Raw genomic sequence first — 24,317 nt, forward strand, 5'->3', positions numbered from 1 at the left:
TATTTTGTCCTAGTCGTCGTTTACTTGCTAAGTTAAGATATGGATTGAATATTCGGATAATTAGGGTAACTCAGCTCAGTGAAGGTATTAGTTAGTTTGTTAACGAGATTCAAGAAGAAAAGAGAAGAAATTTAGTTAGTTAACGAGTTGAGTGGCGAAGTGTTCAAGATCCGCTTTGACTGCTTCGGGAGTTATGCATAAATTATAGATTTTGTACTTTTGCCCCATATCTTTAATATGCACACATCCCACCCGCCCCCTTTTTGCAGTTTGCATACATTAAACTAATACTTAAGCATAAGAAGAGCATTGCTTTTGATTCACACTCTTGCGGTTGAAAAAGACATTATAGCTGTTTGGCAAAACGTACACGAATCTCAAAGATTGCAATGGATTTTTTTTTGGTATGGTTCAAGGGATGTCGACAAAAACTTGCGAGTATTATGGTATAGAAAGATCCATAAACGATTCTGGTATTGTTACGACAAATATAAATGTCAAGTTCGTATGGAAACAAAAATAACTCTATGGGATGTCCCATTCTTTATGATGTGCTAAAGTCGTAAGTGGGCGTCTCTGTGGACCAACAAATGTCATGTGCACTCAGATTTTCAAAATCTTCGTTGTTCAAAAAAAAAAAATAATAAAGAGAGAATTAGTCAGAGTAAAAAAGAATCTCCCATTCACCACTGTCTTTTTTGTCGTGAATTGCCCTTACAGAGAGTTACAGAAGTTCTATTTGAACCATTATAATCATAAATTTTTTTTTTCTTTTTCGAAATTGGTGAAGGAGACACGATTGATAGTGCTCTTCGTAAATTCGACCGAGTTACTTTTGTTTTTCTTCTTATAACAACAACCATAATAATACCGAAAATATTAACAAATACGAAATTTTTAAGTCCTAAACCATAATTAATTACTTTCTAATAAAAGGGCCAGTCATGCAAATTTCACAAAAACTCCATTGAAAGAGGCTGAAATTCCTATTTTGCCCCTCTAAGCTAGAATCTAATCCCAATCGATCTCGTACGACGGATACTTCTGCGGCGGCTCCTCCGGGTCAGCGAACGTGAAGTCCGAAAACGACGAAGATCCCGATCCCGCGGTGGGAGGAGATACAGCGATCGAAGGCGACTACTCCTCGCGGACTTGACCTTCTCTGATGACTGATTTGGCGACGAACCCACCTTCTCAGCCTTACCTAAGGTTTGGTTAAAAAGCTCAGTTCATGTGCTGATTAGAATTGTCTACGCTGCTTTTTTTTTTGTTCAAGGATGAATGATTCAATATTTGACTTTTAAGATTGATGATTGTTTGGTGAGAAAACAGGACGTAGGTTTGATCGGTGGTTCTGTTCAGGGGTAACGTTGTCCGATTCACCGGACTTTTTGAGTCTTAAAAGCAGCGGTGTAGAGATTGTGGGGTTTACGCGTGTCCCACAAACTTATCATTATTCTAGAGCTTATTATTTTCTTGGGTTTCGTAGTTGTTTGGGCTGTCTTTTTGAATGTTGTACTTGGGCTTCTTCTCGTAGTGTTACTAGTATTTTGCTTCATGAATCATTAATACTATAAAATTTAGGGTTAAAAAAGGAAAATAAGAAAGAGGATATCGAAACATAAATAAAATAGGAAAAAGGGAATAAAGGAGTCGAAGATTGTTTGACTAAGGAACTATTTAATCTGGAGCGTTGAAAAATTCAGATGATGAAATCGTGACCGTCATAAGTAAATAGACTGAAAAATAGAAATAGGAAATAGAAACGTTAAAAAGGGAAAAAAGGAAATAATCGAGTGAAAGATGTTTGACTTAGGAATGATTTAATCTGCACCGTCATTGATCTATAAATAATGCTTCACTCTTCTATCTAGGGTTCGGTTTGGTCTCTCTCTCAGGTCTTAAATCTCAATTGCATTGCTTCAGATTTTTATGTCTCTTTACTCTGTTATTGTTCCTTCTTCTTAACGCTTCTCTGATATTTTTTGTTTCTTCGTCTTTTGCAGGTTTTTTTGGTAACGAATTTATGATCCGATCGTCGCTTTTACCCTAGGGTTTGGTGGTCTCTCTCAATTGTACACATGCCTTGCGATTTTTAACCTCTTCTTCGCTTTGTTATAATTCTTTTTAACGCTTCTCATATCTTTTTTATTTGGCCTTCCCTTACTAACTAAGTAAGTTTCTTCTTCGTCTTTTGCAGGTACTGTTTTGATATCGAATTTATGATCCGATCATCATCGCTCCCGACCCCAGATTCTGAATTTTCACGCATTACTATGGCTTTAATTTTCATAAATTCTTAATTCCTATGTACGCGATTAAGATGTGTATGCCACGGCTCGCCCTTCTGTCTTATCATGTTTAACTTGATGACAAAGTAACACGGACATGCGACAGGTTTTTGTCTTGTTCGATCATCTTTTCTCGAAGTCTATACTTTTGATCTTATTATTATGTTTCATCTGATTTTTTTTTTAACTCTTGCATCTGTTATTGTAGATTGTGGAGGATGCGTTGCTCGGTGGGTGATGGTTTTCATGGATTGTTGTCTTCTCTGCGCTACATCTTCAGGTAGTGTTCTTCCTTTTTTGCCTATATGTTTTTTTTCTTTAATTTAATATTGGCTAATTGTTGCTCCTCTGTTTCTTGTGTTTATTCCCAGATGACGTTCTTGCTGTGTACATGACATTCAGATGAGAGATCGATGATCCACATATTATTCCCTACACGAGTTTGTTCTTAAAATTTGTCCCTTTTTAACTATTATTTCTATTCAATGTCTTGTTAATAAATCTATATCTCTCTTTGATGCAGATCGTGGAGGCACCTGGGGGACTGATATGATAAAGTTTGTGCCTTAGACCAAGTCTCCCAAAGGTACACTCTCTTCTTTTGACACTCTTGTAGTCAGGTAGTGTTCTTCCTCTTAACCTCTTTTTCTTAATTTCTTTCTATATAAGCAAAAACCCTTCTTTCTCTCTTTGATGCAGATCACGAGGAACCAAGGTTTCTGAGTTCAACTTTCAGGTTACCTTACATCTATACACCTTTTTGGCCTTATCGGTTGTTTCATTTAATTTTGGCTAGTTATTGCTCCTCTGTTTCTTGTGTTTTCCAGATGATGTTCTTCTTGCTGTCATGTCTCATTATATCTTGAAGGATTCCTTTGATCTGTCGTTACTCCCTGTGGCCTGTTTGACAGTCTCCCTTTGTTATATCCCAGGCAGCATCAAGAACCTGAAGCCTCTTTGACAGGCTTTGATGGAAACGCTTCTTCTATGTGCCTACGTCTTGCGGTGGGTTTTTGTTTCTTCCTCTTAATACATCTTTTACTTTCGTTTTTTGTTCTGTTCCATACGTTTCTTTCTTTGTTTTTGCAGGTGTTTTGGAACCCAATTATGATCTGATCATGGCGTAATCTTCTCCATGCTGCTATGTCTTCAGGCACGTTCTCACAGGTTCCTTCTTCTAATTTAAACCCATCTCTGGTTCGGTGGTTTTTTTCTAATTACAACTTGCCGTTTTTGTTTTGTTGGTTTAGATTTGTGGAGAATGCTACGATTGATCGGTGATGGATTTGACTGATCGTTGTCACTCTAATTCATGTTGATTTTTCTTCTAGGGGTTTGGTTTCTTAATTTGAATCGTTCAAGGCCTTTTTTTATATATTATGTTCATGCGATTTTTAACTTTTCTTCGCTCTGTTATATATATTTTAGATTGTGGAGGAGGATGCGTTGATCGGTTGGTGATGGTCTTGAACTTTGATAATCATTTTTGTCTTCTCTGCGCTACATCTTCAGGTAATCTCTTGGACCTTATTGTTGTTGTGACCATTGGCGTTTCTCTCCACAACTAATCTCATCTTCAACTCCGACCAAGGTATACAAATTTTTGTGATATTTAACTTCTTAGCTAAGACTAGGTAGGAGCTCTCTTTCTATCTATCTGACGTTTCTTCTAAATTCTTAAATTGTGCAGAAGCAGATCCGAGATGGTTTTGAAGAAAATTGGAAAGTCTCATAACATACCTCAACAAGTTCGTGTTCTTCGTAATCCTCCTGCTTCACCATCTGTGTAAGTAACATTCACCACATGTTAGATTATTTCATTATATTTTATATAACTCTGTTGTCTTCTAACTCTCTGAACCTTTGATGAATTAGAGATATGGTGCAAGCCAGTGTCGTTTTGCAAGTGTGGATCGGAGGACCTTGCTCTGTCCACATGACAGCAACTCTCACTCTCACGGGACAACCTGCAAGTGGTAACGTTTTTTTTCTTCTTCTTATCTGAGTCATTGCTTGACCTACTTAAGTGTTGTGCAGCAGATCTTATGCATTTGCCAGGAGAGCCCACGAGAGGATAATAAGAGTCAGATGAATATATTTAAAGAGTTAAAAAGATGTTGGAGGAAAACAGTTGTCTCTTGCGTTCAATCCGAACGGATCTGTGCTCGCTGCTGGTGCGGAGGTAAAAAAATATAGCTCTTAGATGCATTCATCTCTTTTTATAGATGACAAAGAAATCAACTCTCGTGGATCTTACGCATTCTCTGTTTTGATGCAATACAGGATGGGACTTTGAATGGCCTAGCTTGCATGAAAAGGTTGCTTAATGGTGGTCCACTTTGTCGGGTTTTGGAGGTGAGTGCTTCTACTGCTGTTCCCACAGTCTATCAAAAGAGAAGGTAAGTTGTGTTTTGCTCTTACTATATATATCTTTTAACTTTATATACAAACTTCCAGCATTATTGTATCGGATCTGAGGAGTTTAAATACTGAAATGCAGGTCGAGATGTTTGCCTCCTGTAGATTTTATGGAGACAATGCAGGTAATTTTTAAATTTACTCCCTTATTTTTATCTGCCACCATCTTGTGTAACTATATAGCATCTGATTAAATAATTTGGTAATTGTGATCATGACGAGATATAATTTGCAATTTAGGTTTTGAGTATTATTATGTGTCTATAGTTTGATCTTATCATATTTTGCATCATGCCCTTTGGCTATAATTACTTTTACCTTACAAAACGACAGATTCTGGCTTCTCACGTTTTTCAATTTGTTCTCTCTCTCAGGTTCTGAGCCAGCCAAGCAATGTCCCCTATCTTGAAGGAGATTCTGCCACGATCCAAGATTTGTTTGTTGTGTTCTCTTGTGCTTCTTTGTGTAATTTTTACATTTACTCCCTTATTTTTATCTGCCACCATCTACCTTAACAGGTGAGCGTTACGTTACACTGTCGGGTTTTTGTTACAATTTAGATCATAATTAATGCGACTGAGATTTTTGTTTTAATATGTTTCTGTAGGAGAATTAGAATTCTTGGAGCTTCGAACTCAAAGCCACGGTTTGTTCTAGAGTATCTATCTATGGTCCAATTACTCGGTCATGGTTTGTTATCTCTCTTCTTCATTGACTTTCACCTGATGATTTTGTTCTCTCTCTCGTGCAGGTTCAAGAGCCAGCCAAGCAATGGCCCCTATCTTGAAGGAGATTTCGTCCACTATCCAAGGTTTGTTTGTTTGTTCTCTTGTCCTTCTTTGTGTATTTTACTTTACTCCCTTAACTATTGCATCTGTGCGTCTGTACAAGTAATATATCTTAACTGATACTTGACAACTTCTTCCTTTTTATCAGTTTACTAGGAAAACAGCTGGTTCGTGAGTTCTCCTCTTTATCTTGGCTTTCGTTATTTTCTCTTTTCTAGGGCTATTCATCTGTTCTCACGGTTCTTTTGTTTCATATCCCACAGGAGGCCTCTGAAGAACGATTGCGAGAATATCCTGTGATGTGTACATCCTTTGGCGGATGTTTACATCATCATTGGTTTGAATTACAATTTTAAGGTTTAATTATTTTGTGAATTAGATAAAGGAGATCATCATCATTCAAGCAAGGTAGAGACCATGTACAACTAATTTCCATGAATGACACCATTCCATGAGCGAACGTCCAAGAAGAAGAAGAAGAACACCTCCACTCCAGGTTTATTTCGTATCATCCTTCACTTATGTCTGATTTTGTGTTATTATTTGTTCCTTGTGTAGCTTTGAGATTTCATAATGATCAGTGTTTCTCTTCATATTGAATTTAAAAACAATTTGCAATTTGCTTAACTGGGAATTTTATTGTTGTATGGACATGATACGAAGTGGAATTGATAATGGTGTTGTTTTGTTCATGTTGTCCTAGTGTCACCACATTATTGCGCGCGATCACCAGATCCTATGGTAAGTTGATTTATGTAAAAATTAGCCCTTAAGCTTGTCTGTTGGTGGATGATTAGAATCTCTTTGCACATGTTTTAAAATATGCTGCATAATATTAAACTCAAACTCTCTTTCTTTGTGAATTCATTATCTTCATAAATTTTGTACCTTTATGTGTGTGTTTTGATTGCATATCCACAGGCTGACATCATTGTTCGTGGTTCTGCTGTTTGGAATTCTAGTTTTGCCTTGAAGTTCTTAGACCAAGTCTTCCCAAAGGTACGTTCTCTCTTCTTTTTGACACTCTCGTAGTCATTCCATCACTGATCGGCTGGTGATGGTTTTATTTGATGGATCTTTTTTGTCTGATTTTGGCAACCAATCATTTGTTTTAAGGTGCAGAGCATACTTCAGATTTTTGATTGAAATTTTATCTTAAGATATGTCTTGTGAATTATGTTTTTTTTAGTATTCTAATGATGATTTCAGTCTGCAGCTTGCTTATGGACCGACGTGGTTATTGGGGAAGACTCAGTACATTAATCATTACAACATGATGACAAAGTAATTCGCTTCATATGTTTTTGTCTTGTTCGATCATCTTTTCTCAAGTGCCTCTTGTCATACCTGTTTGCGGAACAGCTTGTGTTGGCAAGTCCACTTATAGCTACACAACTTGCCAAATGTCTCACAGGTAACTCAACAGTAACCATTATTCATCTTTTCATTTCATTCTCATTTTTTTGTAACATAACTGTGATTTGTTTTGTCTTTGCAGGTATCAGTCTGATTTTGGCAACCAATTATTTGTTTTGAGGTGCAGAGCATACTTCAGATCTTTGATTGAAACTTTATCTTAAGATATGTCTTGTGAATTATGGTTTTTTAAGTATTCTGATGATGTTTTCAATTTGCAGATTGCTTATGGAGCCAACATGGTTATTGGAAAATACTGAATGGAGGATAAACCTCATACAGCAGTAACAGGTAACTCGCCAGTAACCTTTCTTCATATGTTCATTTCATTCTCATTTGTTTGTGATTTTTTTAATAATCAGTATGTGCTCTTTTGTCAGACATGGTTTATGAGCTACTTCGAACAACAACTGAGTACGTTTTTCTCTTTTCTAATGTTGTTACATACTATAAAGAAGATACCCAAACATGTGTCGAGTTCCCTTTGGAGTTGGACTTGCTCCCCTTAGATGAGCATTGAGCAGTAACCAAGATTCCCAAGTAAGTGACCACGTTTTGGTTCCATAAAATGATCTTGAGATTTCCATGTCTTAACATCCTAACATGTTATCATTTTGTTTCTTCAGGTTTCTACAAAATACCATCTTTATGCCATTGTGGAGCATCTTTTGGTTATTACTCTGCTTAAGTTTGATGACGCCATGGTAATATGATATAACAGTTTTATTTGATTTATGAGTTTATACTGTTCTTCACACTACTGAAATCTCGATTTTGTTCCTCAGATGATTGCTGGGCTGAAATTGCTCGTGACAACATGGTATTAAACACTTGTTTGTGATTCCTTACTTGTTCTGCAGTTTTGCTGGATGTTATCTTCGTCAAATGTGTTTTCCAGGGAAGTCTGGTGCGAAAGAAGTCAACTTTCCCTTCTGGTATTATAGCGCTTGCGGTTTATATTCACAGCAAGGGCAGTTTAGGCTCGGGATTTACTCAGATGCCAGGTAAACTGCAGAACTTCAGTGGTTCGAGGAATGAATTTTACACTTTTCCTGGTGCTAACATGCATACACATTTTTGTCCTTATAGGTATTTTACTTGCATGTATACACTTGCAGCAAAACCATGCCAGGTTCTTTAGGCCATGAGGAGCATGATGCCAATACGTTTGCAGACAGTGAGTAACAATACTTGGGATCAAATTTCAGGGAATTGATTACTTGAAGTATGAAAACTGCAACAATGATGGGTCTAAGCCGACTGTCAGGTTAGTATAATTGATGATATCAGTTGAGTTTCATGTGTCCCTCTCTCCCTTCTGTTAGTCTTCTTCCTAAAGCGTCTCAGAATTTCTTTTGTTTTGTTCCCTAAGTAAGTTTCTTCGTCTTGCAGGTGTTTTGGAAGCGGATTTATGATCCGATCATAGCTGCCTCCTTGATACAGAGGAATTCAGATAAGTACTTACACTATTATTCTCTTATACCTAAAACTTCAGAGCAGTCTTAAACATGTAAAGAAGGGTCACATAAATGTTTTTTTCTTTTTTTTTTTTATAATCATCTTTATGTACAATAAAGTTAAATATTTTTGGAGCATTGATTAGATATCACGAGGATCAACAAAAATCACGGAGGAAGAAGAAGAAGAAGATGTCGAGTTAGTCCAATCGGACGGTTCAGGTTCACCGGAGAGTTTCTTGAGACACCAGAGATCTTGGGCCCATTAAAGCCGTTTCCAATGAGGTACGGCCAAAGCCACCGCGTCTGATGGGCTAAGCTCTGCCGCTAGAGCTCCACATCCTCCGTCGTATCTCCCAATGTTGTGGACAAAATAGCATAAACTTTTCATGGGCCGTGGACCGTCTTTGCCTTCCATGTGCATGACATACATGAAATAAACCCAAAACTTGTCGAACACGTTAGGGAACGAAGGTAATTTCATCCATGGCATACAAGAATCGAGAAATCTCAAACCGGAGCAAACCGCGTGAGTTAACCGAGAGACGCCTTTCAGTTGCAGCCTGAATACATCTTTGGTGCTCCAAACGCTTAATATCGCAAAATTAGCTTCGCGGTTTGATTTGGTACCGTGTTTTTCATTTGGCACGGCTATAAACGTTCCTAAGCTGTTACGGCTGGTTAAAATTGCATCGATGTCACGAGGGAAGAATTCTGAGTCTTTGAAGATTCGAGTGTAGATTGATTCGGCGGTTTCGGGAGTTAATCGAAGGATTGTGATATCTGAACCGATCGGTTTGGTATGGGCGTGAACCGGCTGGACCAGCAATGTCGGTGTACGGAATTTGACATAGGAACATTTCTTGGTGAACAAGTTAATGGAAGGCTCGTTGGTATAATCAGTCGCCATGTACGCGTAGGTTGCGCCTTGTTGCTTGAACCATTCTTCAAGTGCTCGCACCAATTTCGTTCCTATGCCTAAGTTCCTGCTCAACAAATCATATTCAAAAGTTAGCTATGGATTAGTGCTATGATCATTCATACTTCAAAGAAAACTTAATAAATCTGATTTGTAGGAAGGGGGATTAGTTTAATTTTGAGAATATAAATTATGTGAAAGGAAGGATGAATTGGGGTTGATACAAGTGTCAACAAAGGGAAATTTCTTATTTTTGCAACACCTAATTAACTGAATCTTGGAATAAATCGTCTACTTTTTCTTTAAATTTTATTTTAAAAATGGTATTGAATTCGAATTTTGTAAAAGCAAAACATATATTCTCATATTATTATATACGATATAGTAAATGAATATGTCTATAGATTTTCTACCATATCACACGCCTCTTCTGGCCAAGATAAACCTTCACTATATTTCCAAGTCTGATAAAGTCTTTTGTTCACATCTTATATTTAACCACCGCAGTGTTTTTTGTTTTTTTCTAACCAACTTTTAATATGCAATAAGAGGAATTCCGCAATAAGAAGAATAGGGAAAGCTTTTGTTCAGAAGTTAGTTAAAAACGTGGAACTTCTTCTGATTAACTCTCAATATTTATTTATTTAACCAAACTTTTATTATTAGATTAACAATCTTATTCATTATTTTATGCTATGCCTAAAGAATGTCCACAAGAATATTACTATTTTACCAAGAAACTTTCACTGTTTCACAGTCTCTAAATAGGCCTCACACTGTGACAATGAATTGGGCCAAAACAGATAGTGAGGCCTATTAAGAGACCCACCCAATATGATGAGTTGTTTTCAAGTTCAAGCAACGAGACTCAGATTTTGTCGGAAACGAAACAAACGTACGGCGAAGAAATGGGGATAGTGGCCGGGATCGGAGTTCTGTTGCCATTTCCGTTCTACTGGTGGCTATGGACGAATCCTCAGTCATGGGTCAATCTCTGCGGCCGAGGAAGAGACCCATCGACGATGATGGCGCGTGTATCTCACGTCCTCAAAGCTGCCCAACTCCTCTCTCTCTTCTCCGTTGCTTCTCTCTCCTGGCCGCCTCCGCTCTACTTCTGGCCCCTAATGGCCTTTGGCCAGTTTCTCAACTTCAGGTACAATCTTCAATTACTCTCTTTGCTTAGTAGAAATCGAATGCGTTAGATCGATGAAATTAGGAATCTTTTAGTCAACCCCAACCCCATTAGTTAGCTTGATTCCCCATTGTGTAATGCCTCACTTCTCCGCGGTCTAATCTTTACTTGTTGTTAAAGTTTTGTCTTTTTTCAACTTTCAACCATCGAATCTGGTTTAGGCTTGTAAAGTTATACTTAAAAGGTCACATCTTTGACAGCTAGGCGAAGTTGATGTTTGATATATTAGGGCACTTTGTTGTATGGTCTGTTACTGAGCTCTCCTTCTTGTCAAGTTTTGTTAACTTAAAAAAGATCACAATCTTTTGCAGGGTATATCAACTGTTAGGTGAAGCTGGAACATATTACGGTGTTCGATTCGGGAAGAGCATACCTTGGGTGACAGAGTTCCCATTTGGTGTTATTAGAGACCCGCAGTATGTTGGGAGTGTCATGTCTCTAGTGGCATGCCTCTCTTGGGTTCCATTCCAATACATTCTCCTCTGGTCTCTCGGTTACGTTTTCATGATGTTTCTGGAATCAAAGGAGGATCCAAATGCTCGCGCCAAATCCGTCTCACCATAATAATCCACTAGTTAGAAAAGAAGCTCAACTCCCAAACTCAGGTCTAGTTTGATTTCTTTTTTATGAGTCTGTCTTCTCTGTTTTGTAAGCAAACTGATTTTACACTCTTCCTTCCTTTTCTCCCTGTTTTTGGTAATCTATAGAATTGTTGAACCAAGCGCAACTATGAGATAAGCAATGATAACCTTCCCTTTTAAATTAGGAGCCAGCCTCTAATGTTGATAATAATCTGTCAGTTTACCATCCATCTGTGAGGCAACAAATTACACACAATTCGTCTCTTTTGCATATGCGACAGTGGATACACATATGTAATAAACAAAAACTGAAGGCAACATTTATATGATTAACAGAACTTGAAGGAGCAATTTCGTTATAATTTCGATGTGTAGGAAGCATCTGAAATAAATACAAAATACAGGGAATAATTCAAAAACTAGAAGAAATATATTAGTATGTATATATAAAAAAGATACGAAATGTCGGGAGACACTCGAGTACGAACGAACGAAAGAAGAAGTTTTTGTTTATTCTTTCGACGGCCTTTTTTATTTGTCTTTGGCATGGTGGATTGATACAAGACAAAAACAATTCCTAATCTGTCTCTATACTAATCAATGATCATTATAAGCAACCAACTCTTTTTTTTTTCTTTTTTAGTTTATAGATCTCAAACCTATTTTATTTTATTTTTGGCTTCATCGGGTTTTTGAAAGAGTAGACTTTATTTTAAGACCCATTGTTTGGATCCGCGATCTATTGAAATTGAAAGTTGAAACACACTTACATTATTACTAGACTAGACTAAATTAGGTGCAGCCTAACAACAACAGAAGATTCGACCCGTATGTTTTCGGGTCGGGCAAACAGGGTAACCTAATAAAGCGGAGAAACCAAACGATGACGTGTGAAAGAGTGATTGGTTAATGACAACTTCTCTTCCGTCGTACTCCTCTTACCTTCTCCTCCTCCTTCAATTCGATTCCTTTCGTTCTCGATCGGAAAAGTCATCCCCTTTATCTTTGCTNCAAAAAAAAAAAAAAAAAAAAACTAAATCTTTTGTGTGTTTGTCTCCCTTTCACTTTCTTATCAATGTAGTAGTAAAAACTTACTCATTCCCGTGATCCTCTAGTAGTAGTAGTGAGATAAACAAGTTGGGGCTCTGTCTTGATTTCGCTAGAAGAATTGGGGGAAAACTTTTTTAGGTGAAAGACTTCATTTAAGTTTAGTTTTGCTTAAATGCAGCAGCAGCTCCTCCTCCTCCTTTATTTCTAGTTTTTATCGAAATTGGTGTAGTAATCAATCTCTTGGAACTGGTTTCAGATTTTTATTTAGGGAATTGCACTTCTTTTGGGTTTTTGTGATCCAGCGTTTAAACCATTCTGGTGGTTGAAAAAGGGCAATCGGAGACTTTTAGGTCAATGTCAGCTCCACCGCGAGTTCGTTCTGTGGATTCATCCGACCGAGGAGAATTCCGATCAGTTCTTGGTCCCGCCGGTAACAAGCCCCAGCAGAAACCGTTGTCAAAGCCGGTGAAGAAGCAAGTGGCTGACAAAACTAAAAAAAACCCAACCTTTACAGCGTCGTCGTCTCCAAGTCCGACGAAGAAGACGCCGCAATGCTCGCCTCTACTAAGCCCTTCAATTCTGAGACGGAATGGTATCTCGATGTCCGCTTCGTATTCTTCTGACGCGTCGTCTTCTTGCGAGTCGTCGCCGTTGAGCATGGCTTCTACTTCTAGCGGGAAGAGGGCTTTGCGCCGCCGAAATGGGTCTGTCTCTTCTTCTTCACTGAGAAGGAATCTTACTGAGGAGAGAGATGAGAAGCCTTGTGGTGATTGCTTCTCTGATGGTCGTAAAAGATGCGCTTGGATCACTCCCAAATCTGGTAACCATCCTTTTCAATCTCTCCTCCTGATTCATCAATTCAATATCTTTCTGGAATACGATTCTCCGCGTATCAGTTACTGTATGTAGCCAACATCTTCAATTGATGATTGTCTTTAAGCAATTGAAGAGTCAGTCTCGATTCTGAGTTTTAAGTAGAGTTGAAATGATTTGTGTTCTCTTTCTTTGGGAGTTAGTTTTTGAACGTAGGGCACAGAACTTTGAGTATGCTTTGTGATTAGGTAGATCATATCTCTATTGAACAACAACCACAGAGATTTGTAGAGATCAGTTTATTTTGTTGATGGGATAGGCTAAGTCTTTAAGCTTTTAGCTTTGTCTTGGCTTGAGTCTTTTCCTTTGGTACGACTGACCGGGTAAATTTGTTTTTGTTTTTGTTTCTTGTAAAAGACCAATGTTACATTGCTTTCCATGATGAAGAATGGGGAGTTCCTGTCCATGATGATAAGTATGTGATGGTTTCTCTCTATACCGACATAGTTTTACTGTTTTGGGAGATGCTCTTTGTGATTTTCGTTAAAATTGTTTGCAGGAAACTTTTCGAGTTATTAAGCCTGTCTGGTGCTCTTGCTGAACTCTCTTGGAAAGACATACTTTCCAAAAGACAATTATTCAGGTAACCGAGAAACCAAAGCTATTGTGGTGTTATATCTTCAGACTACTTATGAGGTCGATTCTCAAAATGCTTTTGCTATATATAAACAGGGAAGTTTTCATGGACTTTGATCCAGTTGCGATATCTGAACTAACTAATAAAAATATAACATCCCCTGACATTTCTACCACCACGTTACTATCAGAGCAAAAGCTACGGTCTATCCTCGAGAACGCAAACCAAGTTCGCAAGGTATTTTATCATTTTATAAGCCTGATCATTGTTTCTGTGTTTCTTAACAAAATTACCTCTTTCTCTTACTGTTATTGTTTTTTTTTTTCTTCTCAAATCCAGATAATAGTTGAATTTGGATCATTTGACAAGTACATTTGGAACTTCGTTAACCAGAAACCTACTCAGAGCCAATTCCGGTACCCACGCCAAGTCCCTGTGAAGACTTCCAAAGCCGAACTGATAAGCAAAGACCTTGTTCGCAGAGGCTTTCGCAGTGTCAGTCCAACGGTTATTTACTCGTTCATGCAAACAGCTGGTCTCACAAACGACCATCTCACTTGCTGCTTCAGACACCATGATTGCATAACAAAGGACGAGACTGGTAATTAAAGAAAATCCAAGAGAGCATAGTTTAACAATGTACTGCTTAGAATGCTGTGTTTGCATTTGTACAGATGTTTTTGTTGTCAAGCTAGGAGGAGTTTCTAAGCCGAATGTATTGGAGATTGTATGAAAAGGATTACATGTTACATTTTCAGTATCAATGGATTATAATCTACTCTCTCTCTTTCTCATGAAAATTTTTCAATCTATTAACACCAACGGAGTTTGAAACTAAACTATTTCTTGGTTTGATTCTGTTGATACAATCTTCCGGTAACAGCTGCGGCTAAAGCTGCTGTAAAGTTAGGATCTTTTGTCAAGGAAGAAGCCATTTGCTCTACCAAAAGTTTCTGAACTTCTGGAAAATCGATTCTTGATGTTGGGCTTGTCACTTTCTTGGATTCAATCAGATCTACTGTAGTCACCGCCGCAGTCAAGCTACTACTTCTGTTGGCGGCAGCAGGTTCTGTAGGAGAACCACCAACAGAGATGTAGCGGTTTAAGTTATTGTTGGAATCTATCTGCGATGGCATTGGATGGTTATGTTCACCCTCATAAGTCGCAACCAACACTGATTGATCCTCCACGCTTCTCTGAACCTGAAGAGAAACAAACATAGAATCAGAATCAGATTACAAAGTCTACCAATTTGTACGTGTTACATATTCCCATTCATAATTTTAGTCTCTTTCTTTATCAGTACCTTCTTTTTGACTGAACAGATTGGAGCACAAGCACACTTGAAGTAAGCTCTTGGAGATGGATTGTCTCTAGTCACCTTCTGTCCATATTTCCTCCATTGATACCCATCTTTCACAACCTACAAGAAACAATAATATCAATAAACCATATAAGTTAAAAGTTTCTAAAGATAGAGAGAGATACCAAGTTTTCATGTAAGCTTACAAGGGTAGTGTCAGAAGCTTCGGTCTTGTAATAGACCCTTGAGACTTTCTCCTTTACAACAGTCTCTTCTCTCTGCTTTTTACACAGATACTCATCTTGATCCGTTGAGCTACTTTCCGACGCTCCACCGATAACCGCCGAACTGAATGCGTCATCTCTGGTCGGAGATTTGCGTTTCTTGGGAGGACTGGTTTGGTCTCTCTCCGTCATGTTGCTCTTGTTTTCATATTCCACGAGTTGCTTCCTCAAGACGTTGTAGTTGTCACACATCAAAGTTAGCATCTCCGAGAGCTTCTTGTTCTCAGCACTCACTCGGTTTAATTCTTCCACCAAAGCACTTGTCTGCTATCATTTGTTATATAATTGCATGACGGTAGTAACCAAATTTTAGACATACGATGATAAGTTCATATAATTTATGATATACCGTTCCAATTAAATTTCAAGAACCCACCACATGAATTATTAACAAAAAAAACAAATTGCTAAAATTATGCATTTATATACCAATTATATCTCAAACAAACGTGTGTATGAAAATAGATATACAAGTGGATTTTTTTAGATATTTGAGTTGGTATATTAAATTTTCGAAACCAACCAAAAAAAGTATAAATATATATATATATATATATATATATATATATACTAAAAATGTCCATGGATGTCTTATTAATGAAGAATACGATATATAGAAGCATACCGGTGGATCTTCTTCAACTCGCATACGAGTAACGCCGATAGTGAGATCTAAAGAAGTATCGACCAAAGATGATGATGAGTACTGATCCATGTATATTATGTTATGTAGGAAGTAGCTAGGATGAAACTTCGATCTGGTTCTTGTGGATATATATGTGAGAGAGTTCCGTAAGTCGAGGAAGAAAGATTAGAGTAGTTAGAGTCGATCTTGGATTCTTCTTCTCTTTTTTTTTTCTTTCTCTTATGGGATTGTGGAAGAATGAAAGATTTTGATTCTATATATAATGGAGTGTTCAGAGAGGAAACAAGGTGGAAAGAGAGAAAGGAGAGGAGCATGTGCTTTTCATTTTCATGCAATAAACTAATGGTCTTATCATTTTTTTGTCCTTTTACTTTTAGTCATTAGTAATGACTCATTACAATGACTCTCAACTCGTCTCTCTAGGGTCCACCTTATGCACACACGTATTTGGTCCAATCTCTTATAGTTAACCAATTACTTCTTTTTTTTGTTTACTCGATATATACATATGTGATGCAACTCTTTTTCTTGATTTTTATTTTAGATAGTAGTAGGTTGACATTCTTCTTTATGAAACAAAACATTTGGTTTGTGATCAGGTTGTGGTTGTCTACTAAATATAATAATAACATGACTCTTTTCCACGTTTGCTTTAATATGTTAGTTATTATTATATGAATTTCCTTTCTTTACAGTATATAGCCGGCCTAAACTTAGATTAACGCTTTTTAGACAACTTAATGCATAAAGTAAGGACTACAAACGACATGTGGGATAAAATAAAATGATTGGTGGTTATATGTATAATAATAATGAAATGTAGTAAAATGCGTGCTTAATTAGAAAGTTTAATGCATGGTTTAGTGCACGTTTCAAAGAAAATGACAACTAGTAGGTAATATAGACTAATACTAGTATAATAGAGTGTGCGGAACGTGGTTTATAATGTTCTTCTAACGTAACGAGAGATTCTTCAGTTAAAGTAATAAGATGAGTATTTCCAAATTATTAAGTAAGTATACGTGTGCCTCCTTGTTTCGGTCAAAGTCAGGCCCACACGGCTTTTCAAAAACCACTAGACAAATTGACAGTCCTGTGGTGAGGAACTTTATCAAATCTTAATTCCATTCTTCCCTCGTTAATTTGGCTTTATTTTAATAACACCAATTACAAAAACAATAATATAAAATATTGAGGAAGAAATACTATTTGATGAGATCCTATGTTTAATTACACATTTTTAAAAACATTATGTTTAATTACACTTATACTTTTTTTTTTGGGCAAACAATTACAATTATACTAAACTGAAGCATTTTACTAGCTAGATTTATACCATTTGTTATCATAGTTAAGTTGATCCATGTTTGTGATCCCTAATAACTTATAAAAAAAAATTCGGAAAAGGTTGTAGGCTTGTAGCATATAAATCATCACACTATAATATTGGATGATAATTTGTTACTACGATTACTTTTTACTAAATCAATTTAATTATTTGGTTTTGGATCAGCAGCATACGTATTCATATTTTCTTTAAAGTCAAGCCTGCTCGGGATTACATAATCTACTTGACAATTTTGGCTGACGAAATTTATCAAATCTCAGTTTCCTACTTCTTCTTTCCACTTATTTTGCAATTAAACCGTTAAAGAGAATGTCAAAATGTTATACAGATTATTAGGTTTGGAGATAACAGAAAAACGCATATACCCTCAATCCATTATCTGAAATCGTACCTTGACTGACCTAGATATGGAATCTTCATGTGCCAATCATTTTGGACTTTCTCATGCATATTACATTATGTATCATTTATTCTTTTCACATCTCATTTTACCATCGAGCCTATATAATATCTGACATATATTATTATAGAAGTTAGTTTAACACAAACCGGGATTGTACCAGCTATGTTTTCATGTATATATACATTGTCTAGTGCAGAAATTGTGAATAATAGAATTTGATTAAAATCTCATCATCATAATCACCGTACTCTTCTTCTTTTTCCTTCGTAGAGCTTGATCAGTATGTTCGTCTTATCTTGATCTCCATTCTTTCTGATTGAATTGTATTTATGGAGAATCGTACTAGCTGCGTATAAAACTTACATTGTCGAAACCATTCATTATAGAAGTGCCAACTTACACACACTAGTGGAATTTTTTTAATTCAATCTATTTTGTTTAAATAACTTTAATAAAATCTGGTTGTATGCAGAAGTCTAAATATAGTCTATAAAACCCTATCGAAAGGTAATATACATCATTAACAAAAACAAACGTTATATACTAGTACTAATTACAACCATGTTAAGTAGATTAAGTTTCGATATTTAGAAGGTAACTTGATCATTCTCTACTGACTAGTACACTCGTAGAAAAGTAGGGCTACTTATAGTAGTTTTTTTCTTCCTTCATTCAAAAAGAAAGAGACTGAAATGTAGGTTGGTTCTTATAACACTCAACGAACAATTTGGTCACAAACCATCATTGTTAATATCCTGCAAAAGACAAAAACTCGTAACTTGTAAGTTTTTATAATCAAACATTGAATTCATCGTCAAACACGATGCATGTTTGCCTGTTTGGGAATGGATGTCCAGACAAAAACTAAAAGACTTGCCGACGAAAAATAAAGAAAATCGAAATTGTAGGTCGGTGATGGAATAATTAGACGTCACGGATGATGAAGTCATGAAAATGAAAAAATACAAGTGGACAAAAAAAGAAAAAATCAACATTAAGAGAGACACAAGGCCAAGTAGTGGTAGTTAGTAGTAAGCCATAGCGAAAGAAAGCACAATTCATCCTTTCCTGTATTTTTAAGACTTTGACCTCTTTGACCGTTGACCACGTTGACGCGGAAATACACACACTCACGAACGCACGAGTGGTTTTGGTTTACTTCTTTGTCGTGGTGGCTGTCTTCTTCCGGTCATAATATCTAAATCTATTTCTCTCTCTTTTTAAGTTTTTTTCTTTCTTTTCTTTTCCTAAACATCCTCATCCGATGGAGTATAATTTTAAGGTATACTATGATCGATGGAGGAAACAAAAAGGTATAATATCCGTACGTTTTTGATTAGACCGGAGTTTATGAAGAATATTTTATCGATAGAACCAATTCACACTTGCTCGACCTTGAGTTACATACATACATATCCACTTCTTGTATAAAAATACGAAGTCTTTATAACTTTCACTTGTTAACTAAGCATATAATATCGATATTTTACAATTTTACATTATGTTTCATACTTTCATTCGTTTTAAAATAACTGTTAACTCTCATTCAGTATTTTTTTCTTCTTTTACAAAATCAATATCGTGTGATTATAATTACAATGTAACTTTTGAATATTGTAATAAAATAACGGTATACTTATAATATTCAAAGTTTTTCAGTTTGTATAATACTATTCGTGGACATTAAAAGTTCGACTCTTTTTTTTGGTCGACATAAATTTGTTTAAAAAAATTGCTGAAATTTATTAGTATTCTTGGTTAGTTAAGCAGTAGGTCCATTAGAGAGAGATGCATTGAACTTAGTCCGATGGTTTCGATTTGGCTTTACGTTTTGTTTGTCACTTGTCTGTTTTGTTTTGTTGAAAAGAACTATTTTTTCTTTATGGTAGTCTTGGTAGATGGCCGACCAAAAACAAAAAAGGATTGTGCATGCACAATTCGGTTTTGTAGTGACTAAAATTATTCTCCTGATGAATTCATTGTAATAGTCTAAAAGATAAGTCAGTGCACGAACGTGCATCTAATAAATTACTATTATACGTAGTTTCATACTACTATTCCTATCAACATTTTTTCTCTCTCCACTGATGCAGTAATTAAAGTGTAAACTTTGACGAATATATATAATTCCACGTGTTTTAAATTGGAGATTGAACTTAAATCCTTTAACAAAAAAGAGATTGAACTTAAATCACAGAAAATAAAATTATATAAACCATCTAAATGACAACTATGGTGTAGTGTGTGAAACTTCGTCTTTTTAGTCGACGCGAGGGGTCGATATTTCATTCATTGCTTTGTTATAGCATCGTCCCTTAGTTTTATGTTGGAACCCATAATAAACCTAATTTTAATAGATTTGTGTAACATTACCGATATACCAGTCAAGAACATGTATCTAATTCTTATAAATCCACACTTTAATTTTCTCATAAAGAAAGAGTTCCTAATTATGCTTTCTAGGCTTGGCTTCAATTCTAATTTAAATTTATATATGTTTTTCTTGGTGTACGAAAACAATTGCCCTCTCTTTCTAATTCTCAGCAGTCAGCAATATGTTGTGGATATTTTTTAATACACATGTTTTTCTCCTTTTGCTTTCTATCGTTTCATGGTTTTCGACTAAATCTTGGTCTAACTATTGCACAACTCCTCAATCTTTTCAAAATTGGGGTACTGGGTGACTAAAATAAGGATAGAGCGTGTGTGGGTCACGGGGGTTATCTTCTCAATATGTAAAGCCCATAATTCATTTATTAGCTATTTGAACTAAACCCATTAAACCTCTCGTATTTCATATAAAGCCCAAAATTTAAAAGTCCTAAAAGAGTAGTAAGCACATACAATATCTCTATGTACATCGTCGACTGATTTCATGGACTCGAGATATTAACGGATACACATGGTCGACTAATTTAATGGACTCCCAGCTCCATATTTCTCACAGAGTCAAATTTTTCCGTTGACAAAAATAATAACCGAACGAAACCAACAAACTTATTAAATCCTCGATTACTTGATTCATTTATCAGATAACTTAAATGATTAAGAAATATATATTGGTAGGGTATACATTGTCACACCTATATAAGTAAATAACCTATGCATAATAATTTATAACAAACTGACGCAATCATTTCATATAACCCTGCACTCGTAGATTCTCCAAAAACGGTTTCTTAGACATATATTATATTACTGATTTGTCGCGATCATTTCATATATCCCTGCACCGGTAGATTCTCTAAATAGAAATTCAATGGACTACAATTAATATAGATAAGAACGTTGTATATGTACGTAAAGTAAGTCAACTTGACATAAATTATATAGCGAAAAATACACAATTGTGTCAGCTAGTTTTATCTTGACTGCTAAACAGTTCCTTATTTTATTCACTTTCGATTTCGAAACTGTAGTAGAAGACTTTAGCTGTGCAATCTTAATAATTTGATGCAATCAAAGAAGCTGCTTTTCTATTCTGCTTGATAAACGATGGCCGTAGATTGTGGGGGTCAAATTAACTAAACATTTGGCATATTCTCTCAAAACTGATGCTTCCGTTTTTGGGATATATATTAATTGCATGAAATCAATGGCTCATATCTTTTCGATCGTACGGCTAAAGGTATTAAAGCATCTTAGTCAACTAAAGAAACAGTGGGAAAAACAAAACAACAGTATTCCTTCCGTTTCCAAAATATATATAGAGATTCCGGTTCTTTATCATTTTTACGTAAAAGCTACTCTAATTTTTCTTATTCTTTTTAAACCTACTCTAATCACTTATCAACGAGACGAAAGAACCTATGGTGGTAATTCTTAGCTCGCCTAAATCTAATCATTGTTCAATGTGTGAAAAAGTCAGATTTCGTAACAAACTAAATCCGTAGCTCGAAATTAATTAAGGCATCTACAGTTTTTGTGTAGACATTTGTTTTGAATGGGAAGCCGAGAAAAGGCATTTTGCATGTGTGGATGAAACGTGATTATTTTGTCAATCAACCAGTTTTTTCTATACTACATGTTTTGAGTAAGTTAAAATAATAACAATCAAGTAGCGGAAAAAATTTATAAAATTTTCTCTTGATCCGCATACTACATAGAACCACGACAATATACATCTATATATATACATTTTTTTGAGACATTATAAATCCTGAAGTTATAATTTATTTACAAGTATGTCATTAACATTAAATAATTAATTTAATAAACAAATCAACTTTACTTATATTCAATTTTTTAAATAAAAACTAAGTGTTTTAAAAGGTAACAAACATAATTGCAAATGTATAAAAATTTTATTTCCTTATTTTATAAGGAGGTGAATGAAGAAGTTCACCCCGAGAAGTATTTTCATGAAAGTAAACCCGTGAATCCAAGTATTGTTTTTTACTTGATAAAAATTTGAAAAATTGATTTGATAAAAAGTGACTTTTAGCTTCACATATTATATTTTACTTTCATGGGTTTCGTATAATGAGTTTTTGCAGAGTAAAAATCTTTAAACATGTTGCGTGATCCGCCTAGCATGGGGGGTTTGGATTATAGAACCAACACTAAAACTATTAGTTTATTTCATATACTATAGATTTATAGTCCAGTTTGGAAAATTAACTCATAATTTATTTAGTACATGAACTATAAAATATTAAACATACTTCTTAATATTCCAAAAAAAAAAAAATTGTATCCACATAAAAAAATACACTAGCATACCATATAGACATGTGGAAAACAAAATTAAGTATTTTAAAATTTTATATTCTATCTAATAACAAATATAATGTAATTAGGTTCTAAATTGTATAAAACATAAGAAGAAAAAAAAACATTCTAAACAAAATTAGAAATTAATTAGATAAAAGTTAATTAATTGCGAATTTGAAAACTAAATATATTAAATATTATTTTTTAAATACAATAATTTATAATTTAGTAAAAACCTAGTATCAATTATGATGTCTCCTCCTCGTTTATTATTAATATTTTTTTGAAACAAAGCCAAAAAAACTGAAAATAGTAAGCTAATATCAATAAATTTATAAGTAATTTTACAAATACCTAAATTTATACATAATTTGTTAAGAAATATGCCNCCCCCCCCCCCCAACCAAAAAAGGGATAGTTATTTATTAAAAATATGGTTCGGCAATCAAGATAAATTTTGGCAACAAAGCTACAAAATCCTAGTAATTTTAATTTGCTCAATGAGTTTAAACGAACACTGCAGAAAGAGGTATGGATAACTGAAAGTAGAACTGTACTATTTTACCAAATCCATGCTTCAACCGAATCTTTCTTTGATGTATCTCGATAAGAATAGAAACAAGAATGGTGTTGTTTTGATTAGGGACCAAAGAGAAAGCCGCCCAATTAAACATTTACAGAGAATCTACGAAAACACTGAAAGTGAATAGGACCCCACCCCTCGATCGAGTTGCTCAGATCCAATCCAATCGTCACTTACACACTCTTTGGACCCACACCCCTCATCAATTTGTTCCTTTCCTACTTTTCAACATCCTCTTTTGTTTATTACTACTAGCTAGTTTGCCCAGTAGTATCATAATCTTTTTACGTTCATTTTATTATTATAAATTAATCTATTAATTAAAGAGCTTAATCGGCTATATCAACAATAATATCCGGTTCGATTTGGTTTATATTTACTATTTGCTGGAAAAAATTTCCCACGAGTTTTAAACTTGGAATATTCTACGAAATTTTTTATTTGTCCTACATCTCTTTTATCGGATTGGATCATATGCATATCTTTGATAAATAAAAAAAGAAAAAAATCGAGAAAGAAAGAACACTTAAGACAAAAAAAAAAAAAGGCTTTAAATGTACTTTGAGGACCCAACAGAACACACTTCATCGTCTTGTCACAACCTTTGAACTTGCTTTTTCTGAGATCTCTCTCACTTTTTCGTTCTCCTGCTACTACGCTTCTTTTACTCTCTGTTTTTTTTGTTTTTTTCTACTGAGATTCCGAGGTACGTACAAAGGATCCTTTTTATTTATTTTTTTAATAACATTAAAAAAAACCCTTTTTTCTCGGTTACAATTAAATTAACATGCTGTATAATTAAAATCCACCTATAGAGTCTATAGCTATCTTCTCCCCAAAAAACCGCATCCCTTATATATATATATATGGTTATTGTTGTAGTTTATTTATGCTAACTAAAGAGAGAGAGAGAGATTAGGAAGAGAGACGGACGGCTATGGCGGCTACAGAATCTGGACGGTCTCAATTCATTTCGAGTCCCGGCGGTAACAGAAGCTTCTCCAACTCTCCACTCATCGAGAACTCTGATTCCAATCAGATTATCGTCTCTGAGGTTTGTTTTTTTTTTCTTTCTTGTTGATGAATTTATAATCTCAAGATTTTAGCTTATGAATAAAATCTGTTTAATGGATTTCGCTTAAACCCTTGATTAAATCTTAATTTTGTTTTACCTTGGAAAAAAAACTCGCTTGATTATTAAGTACTGTAGTAATTAATCAAACTAAGTAGCAGTTTCTGAGTCAAGAAATCGCTGTCAGAGTCAACATATCAGACTATTAAAATTAAAACAGAGAATCTTGATTTTTCTTGGTATCTCATTGGTTTCAAAAATAATATGAGATTTGTTTTATTTGTGAATGCAGAAGAAGAGCTGGAAGAATTTTTTTGCTTACTTAGGCCCTGGTTTTCTCGTTTCAATCGCATATATTGACCCTGGAAATTGTAAGTTCTCACCTTCTTTTTTTTTTTTTTTT

The 24,317-nt window shown here is 35.2% G+C and overlaps 5 protein-coding genes and 1 long non-coding RNA gene across 32 annotated transcripts in view; 4 read left to right on the forward strand and 2 right to left on the reverse strand.

The window, feature by feature from the left end:
• Positions 821-8,510, forward strand: LOC104703345. Of its 24 annotated transcripts, none has more exons than XR_002032880.1 (32): positions 821-1,209; positions 2,007-2,075; positions 2,201-2,397; positions 2,500-2,571; positions 2,663-2,731; positions 2,815-2,877; positions 2,991-3,027; positions 3,224-3,296; positions 3,381-3,458; positions 3,542-3,624; positions 3,720-3,882; positions 3,982-4,077; positions 4,167-4,473; positions 4,575-4,690; positions 4,792-4,834; positions 5,084-5,227; positions 5,317-5,355; positions 5,461-5,520; positions 5,646-5,664; positions 5,761-5,993; positions 6,201-6,238; positions 6,419-6,496; positions 6,714-6,781; positions 6,860-6,911; positions 6,996-7,034; positions 7,135-7,204; positions 7,294-7,453; positions 7,540-7,617; positions 7,699-7,733; positions 7,812-7,917; positions 8,003-8,180; positions 8,306-8,510. It is a non-coding gene; the product is annotated as an uncharacterized LOC104703345 (long non-coding RNA). The 24 variants fall into 24 exon arrangements; XR_002032860.1 differs by having other exon boundaries at positions 4,167-4,267; positions 4,332-4,473; positions 6,714-6,911; XR_002032861.1 differs by having other exon boundaries at positions 4,167-4,267; positions 4,350-4,473; positions 6,714-6,911.
• Positions 8,517-9,595, reverse strand: LOC104703344 (probable N-acetyltransferase HLS1). The gene has a single exon (XM_010419352.2). It carries the CDS (start codon positions 9,278-9,280, stop codon positions 8,636-8,638), a length of 645 nt encoding a protein of 214 aa, XP_010417654.1. The 5' UTR covers positions 9,281-9,595; the 3' UTR covers positions 8,517-8,635.
• On the forward strand, positions 10,121-11,246 carry LOC104703346 (phosphatidyl-N-methylethanolamine N-methyltransferase). The gene is made up of 2 exons (XM_010419353.1): positions 10,121-10,442; positions 10,793-11,246. Exons 1-2 carry the CDS (start codon positions 10,198-10,200, stop codon positions 11,043-11,045), a joined length of 498 nt encoding a protein of 165 aa, XP_010417655.1. The 5' UTR covers positions 10,121-10,197; the 3' UTR covers positions 11,046-11,246.
• Positions 11,686-14,349, forward strand: LOC104703348 (DNA-3-methyladenine glycosylase 1-like). Of its 3 annotated transcripts, none has more exons than XM_010419355.2 (5): positions 11,696-12,932; positions 13,343-13,400; positions 13,485-13,568; positions 13,658-13,799; positions 13,902-14,349. In XM_010419355.2, the coding sequence occupies exons 1-5, from the start codon at positions 12,467-12,469 to the stop codon at positions 14,169-14,171; spliced, it is 1,020 nt and encodes a 339-aa protein (XP_010417657.1). In that variant the 5' UTR covers positions 11,696-12,466; the 3' UTR covers positions 14,172-14,349. The 3 variants fall into 3 exon arrangements, with proteins under 3 accessions (XP_019083555.1, XP_010417657.1, XP_019083556.1); XM_019228011.1 differs by having other exon boundaries at positions 12,081-12,250; positions 12,369-12,932; positions 13,343-13,568; XM_019228010.1 differs by having other exon boundaries at positions 11,686-12,932; positions 13,343-13,568.
• On the reverse strand, positions 14,264-16,031 carry LOC104703347 (probable WRKY transcription factor 40). Of its 2 annotated transcripts, none has more exons than XM_010419354.2 (4): positions 15,775-16,031; positions 15,072-15,413; positions 14,869-14,985; positions 14,264-14,764 (listed from the first exon to the last, which is right to left on the reverse strand). In XM_010419354.2, the coding sequence occupies exons 1-4, from the start codon at positions 15,862-15,864 to the stop codon at positions 14,402-14,404; spliced, it is 912 nt and encodes a 303-aa protein (XP_010417656.1). In that variant the 5' UTR covers positions 15,865-16,031; the 3' UTR covers positions 14,264-14,401. The 2 variants fall into 2 exon arrangements, with proteins under 2 accessions (XP_010417656.1, XP_019083557.1); XM_019228012.1 differs by having other exon boundaries at positions 15,072-15,416.
• LOC104705088 (metal transporter Nramp1-like) overlaps positions 23,419-24,317 on the forward strand; it is a 3,526-nt gene continuing 2,627 nt past the window's right edge. The window contains exons 1-3 of the mRNA XM_019227184.1: positions 23,419-23,548; positions 23,725-23,896; positions 24,207-24,293. Of these exons, the coding sequence (XP_019082729.1) occupies positions 23,780-23,896; positions 24,207-24,293 (204 nt within the window). The 5' untranslated portion in view covers positions 23,419-23,548; positions 23,725-23,779. The remainder of the gene's footprint in view (positions 23,549-23,724; positions 23,897-24,206; positions 24,294-24,317) is intronic.

This window comes from Camelina sativa, chromosome 7 (assembly GCF_000633955.1).
Source record: "Camelina sativa cultivar DH55 chromosome 7, Cs, whole genome shotgun sequence".
NCBI classification, from domain to species: Eukaryota; Viridiplantae; Streptophyta; class Magnoliopsida; order Brassicales; family Brassicaceae; genus Camelina; species Camelina sativa.

Coding starts and splice junctions, on each gene's coding strand:
- LOC104703344 (XM_010419352.2), bottom strand. CDS start 9,280: ATGGCGACTGATTATACCAACGAGCCTTCCATTAACTTGTTCACCAAG.
- LOC104703346 (XM_010419353.1), top strand. CDS start 10,198: ATGGGGATAGTGGCCGGGATCGGAGTTCTGTTGCCATTTCCGTTCTAC. Junction 10,443..10,792: donor GGCCAGTTTCTCAACTTCAG/GTACAATCTTCA, acceptor AATCTTTTGCAG/GGTATATCAACTGTTAGGTG.
- LOC104703348 (XM_019228010.1), top strand. CDS start 12,467: ATGTCAGCTCCACCGCGAGTTCGTTCTGTGGATTCATCCGACCGAGGA. Junction 12,933..13,342: donor TTGGATCACTCCCAAATCTG/GTAACCATCCTT, acceptor TTCTTGTAAAAG/ACCAATGTTACATTGCTTTC. Junction 13,800..13,901: donor ACGCAAACCAAGTTCGCAAG/GTATTTTATCAT, acceptor TCTCAAATCCAG/ATAATAGTTGAATTTGGATC.
- LOC104703347 (XM_019228012.1), bottom strand. CDS start 15,864: ATGGATCAGTACTCATCATCATCTTTGGTCGATACTTCTTTAGATCTC. Junction 15,417..15,774: donor GAGTTGAAGAAGATCCACCG/GTATGCTTCTAT, acceptor AACAAATGATAG/CAGACAAGTGCTTTGGTGGA. Junction 14,765..14,868: donor TCTGTTCAGTCAAAAAGAAG/GTACTGATAAAG, acceptor GTTTCTCTTCAG/GTTCAGAGAAGCGTGGAGGA.